Consider the following 9,269-nt stretch of genomic DNA (forward strand, 5'->3'; position numbering starts at 1 on the left):
TTGTCCTAATACACTGGTTTTCCAAGCTTGATCTTAAAACTTGGGGATTCCATGGAATCCGTCTCGTCATTCATCTCATTCCAGGTGTTTAGCACCCTGCTGCTTAAAAATCTGCTTGATTGAACCATATGTCTTCTTAAAAAGCTTAAAAAGTCCTCTTCTAGCCTCCATCTGGTAAACGGCGTATCCTCTTTTCCGATAATCAGTTTGCATTGCAGTATCATATCATTTCTGCATCTTATTTTCTCTAGATTAGTCTTTGTATTGAAGTTTTCTAAAACGTTTGATCATTTTTGTTGCTCTCCGCTGTAAACCTCACCCATATCTATCTAGTCAACAATATCTAAATTTTGAAAATATCTTTACACCAGTTACACAAAATAAATTAACATATGTTAATTAGTGATTCCAAGCTTTTGGTGGCGATACTCATATATATTTATTAAGTAGAAAACTGATGAAAGCATAATTTTTAAAAACACGAAAAAAGTTCAACGTCGTTCCATACTCCAAACAAAGCTAAACAACACTTAAATATGGAATCCGGTGCTCGTCGTTAAGCGGTTGAAATTGCCGGATAAATTGGAATTGACCGTGTGTTCTTTCGTTCGTTCAATAAAAAGATGTCGACACAATTTCATCGCTGTCAAACATTACCGTCTCAACGTAAAATCGCTTTTTTTATTGTTTAAAATTTAAATTTAGTTTCGAAGACAGAGTAGGGAATCTCAACTCTGTCTTCGAAACTAATTTAAATCTCTACTAGAGATTGATGTTTGTTTGTTAATTTATTTTTTGTCTGTGTGTGTGTGTGCGTGAATGTGTCATTATTCGTTAATTAAATGATATAGAAGTAATTTAATTGTAATAAGTAGTAATTCTTATAATTGTAATCAAATGTTATTTATTTATAAATTGCTAATTTTTTAGTTTGTTAATTTTTTTCAATTTAATTTTTTTAATTATTGTTATTGTTATCATTTTTTTAATTTTGAACTTTCTTTATTACTTTTTCATCATTTTTATATTCATTTTTATTTTTATTGTATTATTTTTGTTTTATCGTTTCTCCCATCTTTGAATGTTATATTGACATGTTCTGTTAATTTTTCAGTTTTTAATTTGTCTTCCATCTTCCTAATATTCAATAATCTATAAAAGTATAACAAAGATTTTTATTTAGATTTATACTTTTTTACATATTTATATTTTGAATAAATAATCAAAAATAATACAAATTATAAATGTAAAATCAAGTTAGCAAAGAATTACTAATTTACCCGTAATTTTAATTTCAACTAGACTCCAGTTCAAGCAGAGTGAATCGAAACATTTACCCCAATTACAATGTCAATCAGTCCTCATCTCAGCTGGTCATTTGTTTTTTTTTCATTTTTTAGTTCATTTAAAAAGTATATTTTTATTTCATTTTATTTAACACAGCCTATATATGTTTGTTATATTATATGTATAATAGACCCTTGTATAATATTCCTTTGTGTTTATTCATATTTGAGTTATGAAAATGAATTTTATAGGATAGTTCAACTACTGGGGTGAAATCAGTAAATCCATTCATTTCCAGTCCACATGGACATCCATCGTATGCACCTGTGAAGCTGGGATCCAAAGGAGCAGTTGGTTTCCTTTCTGTTTCTTTAATTTAACCTGTTGAAAATATTTATTATTTTATTTCATATTTTTTATTAATAGTAATGTTCTAGAGAAAATAATTATTTTACGATATATTTATGAATTTATAGTTTATTATTTGTTATACTTCTATCATTTTTTCTGTCCAGACTATGTGTATATGGGGCATGTAGGTTTCATGGCATGAGTTATAATAAGGCTGGAACTGTGGGTTGTGGAGTTGCACTGTGAATTATTGGAAATCAGTGAACTTACGATAGAGTAAATAACTTGGATGATAGTGCAAGTTACAACAGTAGTATAAATTCATTTTTTTATTATAATTAAAAATTTTAATTTGAATATTATTAGGCAGACAATAAGATGAACAAGCAGCCCAAGCCTCCCGACAAGCCACTGATGCCTTATATGAGGTACTCCAGAAAAGTTAGCAGATTGGTAGGTCTCCATGCATATTTCTTTGCCTTTTTGTATTGACCTGTTTTCCTGTGTTATTTTTGTGTTTGCATTTTTATGTTTACATTTTTATATTATTTACTCATTTTTATGTTTAATATTTTTATGTTTGTTTAGTTGAATGTTCACATTCATAAATTTTTCATTGAGATTCTCACACTAAAACCACTGAATGTTTGCTTTTTGATCAGATTGTTTCTTCATCTTACATTTATTGTTACCTTTTAAATGATGCTTTCAACCGTTATTAATGACTAAGGTTTTCATTTATTTGACCATTTTTTTCCTGATTGCTCCAAAGCTGATACCTTGCTCAACATTTTTGATGAACACATGAACGCAGACACACTTATAACACAACTTGATACAGGTTTGGGACTCAGTGAAGGCCAACAATCCAGATCTGAAGTTGTGGGAGATAGGCAAGATCATTGGTCAGATGTGGAGGGAACTGGGAGATGATCAGAAACAAGAGTACATCGATGAGTACGAATCTGAGAAAGTTAGTTTATTTGATACATTGATACTTGATAGATACATCACGTGTCTTTGTTATCGTATTTTTTAATCTTGGATTTATATTAGAAGGATGTATGATGAGATGCTTCTTGCTTGATTTGATTGGTCAATTATTACTAGATGGTAATCTTTGTGATCATGCATTTTGCAAATGCAGGCGCAGTACATGGATGCCATGAAGACCTACCACAACTCTCCTGCCTATTTGTCCTGGGTGGCTACCAAAGGCAAGGTCGATGTAGACAATGATGTTGACGAACCAGAGAAGAACACCAAAAGAAATGTTTGTCTGCGATTTTATTATTCTTTCCTACTTGTGGAATTTATTCATTAAATTATAAAATTCGTGCATTGATTATTATTAGTTTCAACATAGTGACGCATTTCACCATTTTATTACACATCATTATTGTTATGACACCCAACATCTCCATTTTGTTACATATCATCAACATAACGATTTATGTCATCGATGTAATGATTGATACATATCCTTGATATATTTACAGAAAGGACCAATTCAAAGAGAGTTGACGGACCAAAAGATAGTAACTACTATTCAGGCTAACGAAGATGAAGACGGTATCATGATTTTCATTATCTCTTCATTTAATTTCTCGCATTTTGCACTCAGACTTTTCTTTATATGTACCCCCTGTCATCTTACATTAAATTTACTTGAACACACTTCAGACCTTGAAGACTGTTACAGTATAAAGAATGTATCGGCGGCTCGTTACTACAGAAACCACTGTTTGATCAATGAGATATTCAGTGAGGCCATCGTGCCTGACGGTCGAGCGATCATCAATGAAACTAGAATGGTGGTCCTTAAGAGGCAGGTTCAATCTCTCACCATGCATCAGGTACCTTTTTATTCTCTCTCTCCCTCTCTCTCTCCTTTCTTTTTTATTTGATCATTTGCATTATATCATGGTTGATGATTTCAATCTTTGCAGAAAAAACTAGAGAATGAATTGCAGCAGATAGAGGAACGCCATAAATCAAAAAAATGTAAATTCACTGATTCTTGCGAACAGTTTTCTGAAAATCTCACTAAGGTTATTTCACTGTTAATTTTTATGTTATTTGTTTTGAATCTATTATGTACGTAAAATGTACACAATGTAAACAAAACATGCAAGATATGTATGTATCTTGCACCTGTGCATATGAAGTTGTGTGATGTTTTAACAACTAAGCCAAATGCTCTCTTGCAGTACATTTTCGTCAATGTGTTTGAAATTTAAAGTGACATAAACGTCAATTGAAGTTTTTTCTTATCAATCACCCACTCAGTTGTGCGAAAGTCGTCCGCAGATAACTGACGAGCAGTTTGATGTCATGGTTGTGAAGGCGAAGGAAGAAATGATCAAGCAGAAAATTCTTCTTGAACAGCAACAAGCCAAACAACAACAGCAGCTGCAGCATCGGCAACAGATGATTCTGCAACAGCAACTGGAGAAGCAACAAGAGACTGATTCAAATAAAGTCTGCTAACTGATTTGTTTTATTATTTGTTAGTTAGATTATTCTTCAAAACTAAACGATCTTGACTAAACAGGAAGATGAAAAAGATGAGGTCAGCATGGATACAAGTGAGCCAGTCGCTGCAGCAGCAACAGAGGAGAAAAAAGATGGTGAAGGTACAGAAAAAACCAGAAAGCAAGAAGAAACCAGCAAGCAAGTTGAAGGTGAGGCCAACCAGAAAGCAAAAGAATCGACAGATGAAGATGAAGAGAAAACAAAAACTGATTTAAAAACTAGCAACACGGAAGAGGATGATGATGAAAAAACTGATGACGAGCTTAATGATGAATACAATGACGGTGGGAAAAATGATAACAGTGTGAATAACGAGGAGGAAGAAGAAGGAGATGATGATGATGATGATGATCAGAACACGACTTTAGGCAGTAACGATGGTCCTCCAGAAAGCAATTGATGATTAGGTGATTTTCCGCTTATTGTCCTCTTACTTCTTTTCTCTGTTCTAGCGCCATTTTGTGGGGTCCATTGATGAGTTTGATTGTCTTTGAACGTTTAAATAGTATGAAATGAATTGGATTGTTTCATCACAGGTTTTAGAAAATTATGAAAACATCTGTTGTTTATTAATTCAAATAATTAAATGCTATCAACAAAACAAAATGTGTACAATTTAGAATTTAAATTTCGGTCCGTATGAAAACTTTTATCAAATTAATTTGTTAATTAATTTTGATACTTATAGTTGAGTAAAATAAGTAATGATAAAAAAAATTTTTACATGTGGCTTGCTAGTCGAAGAATGTTTGTCTGGATGATTTTAAAGTGCTAGTTGTTTTTCGAGTAAAGCGCCTTTTCCAGAGATTTTTTTTCATCGATTAAATAGAAAGCAGCTTTGTTGGCGTTGAAAGCATACATTCTATTCAACATGTCAAAGTAAAATGCTTTAAAAATAGTGCTTTAAAAATAGGTTAGGTTGAGTGTATGTAGCCTGAGAGGCCCTTAACTCAACCTTTGAGCGATTCTTCTTAACTCCTGTTAAGCGCTTATGCTAAATCTAGGGTTTGCTTTATCTGGCACTTTTCTCTGGAAACTCTCTACCTCTAACTTCTTTTCAATCACTTACGAAGTTCAAAGCGGATCTCAAGACTCATCCGTTTGAAAAATTCATCGAAGAGCGCTGTTTAACATAGCTGAAATGGCGCTTTAGAAACTTATTGGTTGATTGATTAATAAATAATGTACCAGCCAAATCAGGGTAAAATATCTCATAGTATGAAAACGATTGCAATAGGGAGTATATGAACATTGAGATCAAGCAGAATCTCGGATAATTTATCGTCAACAGTCTGTCAACATTTTGTCTTGTCACATGGAATCAATAATTGAAAAAAGTTAATAATTTTTACTTTTTAAACGTTTCTGAAGTTCTTTGCAGATAAATATTTAAGGAACAACGTGTCTGAACTGTTGATGGGTTCTTAAAACTTCGTCAAATATTCAATTAATCGTGATTTTAGAGGCGTTGTTGTTTCTGTTTCGTCGATTATTTCGTAATTGAATAACAACGAACCATTGTTGATAAACTAACGGTGAAAGAATTGTTTAACCAACACAAAATCTCAATGAAAAACAATTGAATTGGGCAGCTAAGTTTTACATGCACGTGTGACTTAAGCTACACTTGATTTGAATAAGTTGTACATAAATGTTAACAAAAGCTAATACGGAGCTAAAAATTTTTATTACTAATTTACGAAATTTAGAGCGCTTTCGTCAAAATTTCAAAATAAAGAGATATTGAACATTTTATATCACCATTTTAAATATTAGATTACAGATGTCGAATTCCACCAAAAAGAAAGGTAAAAAGAAATTTAACACTTTTAAACTAACTAGCGAGCTAGTTTTAACTTGCGGAAACTTGGCGAAATATACGACTAAACATTTTCTGATAGTTAAACAGATGGTGCTTGAAAGCTTTTAAATAATAAATACTTAAATCATCGTTGATTTTTTCCGGCAGTGAAAGAGAGCAAACGCTCGCGAACCAACTTCACAGATGCACAGACGAAGTTGCTGCTTCAGATGTACTCTCGTAACAGATATGCAACTCCAGAGCAGGTGGATGAACTGCATTGCAAACTACGGCTGTCAAAAGAACAGGTAATTTATTCCACGTGCCACGCACGTGTTATACACGACCAAGATGCTAAGAACTATTTTTCAGTTTAATTGAATTTATAATTATTTTAAATTATATTATTTTTTTATTTTCATCATATAACACGATTTAGTTGGTGATGTCCAAAAGTCAATAAGTTGATCGTACATTTATACCACTATACCTACATTATGCATACCTATTTATTCGTCCGACCACCTCTGTAAGCAAATTCAATCCTGCGATAAGTATTGTTCATCGGCATATCTACGCATTATCACACAAACAATACGAGACGTTAAAAATAACCTTCGTAACTAAACTAGAGGTTTTAGCTAAACGATAAGTAATGAACTTTATGAAGAAAACTGCACACCTCAACTCCAAAAATTTTACTTTCATTAACAAAATATTTATTAGATGTTTGCTTATTTAAAATTTGTTTAATCTACAAATTTTTCAGATAAGAATTTGGTTTCAAAACAAACGAAGGTTGGACAAAATAAAAAATGATGCCAGTCAAAAAATTTCAACAACTGAGCACGAAACAGTTATTTCAGACGATAGTAACAACAAGATGATTAAAAGAATCAACAAGAATTTTAATTTAAAAGTTGACGATGAAAATCTTTCGAAAGAAAACATTCCTCTTTTGGCGAATATAAATTTCCCAGATTATCACAAAGATGAGAATTTCCAAAAAAATTATTCTCAACTGGGAAATATAAACTTTCCTAACTGCGAAAAGAGTAACAATTTAGAGGGAAATGTGAACATACCAGATTATAAGAATGAACATTTCAAAGAAAATTGTTGCCATCCGGCAAATGTGAACATACCAAATGGTAAAAAAGATGATAATTCTAACGAAAATTTTTCGGAACTTTCAAAAATAAGCACCGCTGAATATAAAAAGGCTTTTGAAGACAAACTAATGCTAAAGTTAAATGACAAAACATTTACATTTCCTCATACGTTTCAAGATCAATTATTCTACAGTATCTTGAGAGATTTTAAATCTAATTTATCAAATGAATACGCTAAAAGTACGAGTGAATATTCTAGTGAAACTACGAACAATTATCCTAACAACAAAATTTCGTTGTACCAACCAAGTGATGCTTCAAAAGCTTATACAGACTACAGTAATCTTAACACTCCTGCTCCCAAAATAAGCCACAAATGGGATAATGATTTTCAATGTATGAGATCCTTTGAAGTTTTATAAATAGTTTGAATGTGAACTTGTTAATTATATTTCATCTATTTCATTTTTCTTTAAATGCGTCCTTGTTTTAAAACTTAATTTTTTGAGATTTACTTATGCTCCATTCTAATATTAATAGGAGCATACGTTACAATAGAAAATATTTTTATATTTGAATTCAATTATATTGGAGTTAACAAATTTTAAAAAATGGCAAAGCACGACAAAAGCTGTGCTGATTCCTCAAATATGAAGCGTTCAATTTTTTGAATCACTAAGCGTTTCTTTAGAAATGTTGTGTGTCTGTAGATCGATTAAAATTGTTGCAACTGTTGTTGAATTTTGTAATTTACGGACAAATTAAAAATAAATTAGGTCCTTTCGATGTTGTTTGTATGAAGCTCCCACACCTTCACGATGCGGTGCTTGCGCGTTCATGCAAAGTTTGTTTGCATGTCCACAGCCCAGTCGTGTAGGGTTCTTTCGATTGCGTCATTCGATCTGAATTGGCGTGGCTTCGCATGGCACTCCTCATCAAGATTTCAATAGATTTAGCTGAAGAGGACTATTTCATAATAAAAATTATTTTACAGCATGCTACTGTGGCCTAAAAAGTGGATGATACGTGAAATCAAATTATTAATATTTTTGCCGCTACTAAAGACATTATGACGTCGTCTGGATAGATTAAAACAAAAATCGTTGCTTGGCTATTGCTGAAAACATTTACTTGTCAGCAATTTAGAAAAAAAAATTATAACTACGAGTGGAATAGATGTGCTCAAAATAGAATGCATTGACGTAAACCTTTCAAGATCACGTATTCAATTGTTTTGTTTCGGTGTTTTTACAATACTAGAGTCCATCTGTGTAAGTTGCAGTTATTAAAAGTTGCAAGAATCGGATCGGTGCTGGATAGTATGAAGCCCATTCATTTTCCAATCTTTGCAGCATTCTTCATTGGCTATCACAAATGCGGCAACAGTAACATCTGCAAATTGAGTATAAGTTTGCAATGCTTGTGAGTATAGATGCGTATTTAGTTCACTACCGAGTTATTTTGAATGTGTTTGTGGTTTGATAACTGCTTCCAACAAATAACCTAAAATCTTCTTCAAATCAAATACTAACGGCACCAAAAATCAAATCCAGATTGATTATGCTTGTGTAGTAGCCAAGAAAAGTCTTAGAAGACTGGAGAAAGCCTATAGGTTAAATCCATCTAACTCTCTTTATTCTATCTATGAATCTGAATTGATTAATTATAAATATCTACTATTCTCTAAACACTCTACTTTTCTTAGAAATTCTATAACATCTGCTTCAACATCTAAAAATAGGTGGTCTGTTCTATCTAAACTTCTACATAAAAAATCTTCTCACTCATCTTTCTCTGCTCAACAGTTTCATGACTTTTTTGTAAATAAAATTACTTCTTTAAGAACATCTAATTCTAATTTTCCTTCTCATAACTTTACTAAACTTACTACTGAATCTTTCTCTGTATTTACTCCAATAAATCTTTTAGAACTAACTAAAATTATTAATTCTATGTCGTCTACAACCTGTTCTCTAGATCTACTTCCTTCCAATTTACTTAAAGAATTCTCTTCAATATTTTATCCAATCATTCTCAAATTAGTTAATTTATCTCTTTCCACCTCTAAATTTCCTACTTCTTATAAGAATTCTATTGTTATTCCTATTCTTAAAAACACATCCCTAGATCCTACCTCTTTATCTAATTATAGACCTGTAACTAATATTACTTTCATCTCTAAA

General features: G+C 31.9%; 2 protein-coding genes across 2 annotated transcripts; both read left to right on the forward strand.

Moving 5' to 3' along the window:
- Positions 1-550: 550 nt before the first annotated feature.
- HELRODRAFT_188630 (hypothetical protein) lies at positions 551-4,913 on the forward strand. Its single transcript, XM_009021384.1, has 11 exons — positions 551-666; positions 1,303-1,373; positions 1,539-1,637; positions 2,005-2,091; positions 2,480-2,611; positions 2,786-2,911; positions 3,138-3,210; positions 3,322-3,494; positions 3,588-3,689; positions 3,928-4,119; positions 4,193-4,913. The coding sequence occupies exons 1-11, from the start codon at positions 624-626 to the stop codon at positions 4,571-4,573; spliced, it is 1,479 nt and encodes a 492-aa protein (XP_009019632.1). The 5' UTR covers positions 551-623; the 3' UTR covers positions 4,574-4,913.
- Positions 4,914-5,956: 1,043 nt separating this feature from the next.
- On the forward strand, positions 5,957-7,508 carry HELRODRAFT_161468 (hypothetical protein; the record flags this gene model as incomplete). Its single annotated transcript, XM_009021385.1, has 3 exons — positions 5,957-5,981; positions 6,143-6,282; positions 6,744-7,508. The coding sequence occupies 3 exons, from the start codon at positions 5,957-5,959 to the stop codon at positions 7,506-7,508; spliced, it is 930 nt and encodes a 309-aa protein (XP_009019633.1).
- Positions 7,509-9,269: the final 1,761 nt, after the last annotated feature.

The sequence above is a fragment of the Helobdella robusta genome (genome assembly GCF_000326865.2).
Source record: "Helobdella robusta unplaced genomic scaffold HELROscaffold_3, whole genome shotgun sequence".
Lineage (NCBI taxonomy): Eukaryota > Metazoa > Annelida > Clitellata > Rhynchobdellida > Glossiphoniidae > Helobdella > Helobdella robusta.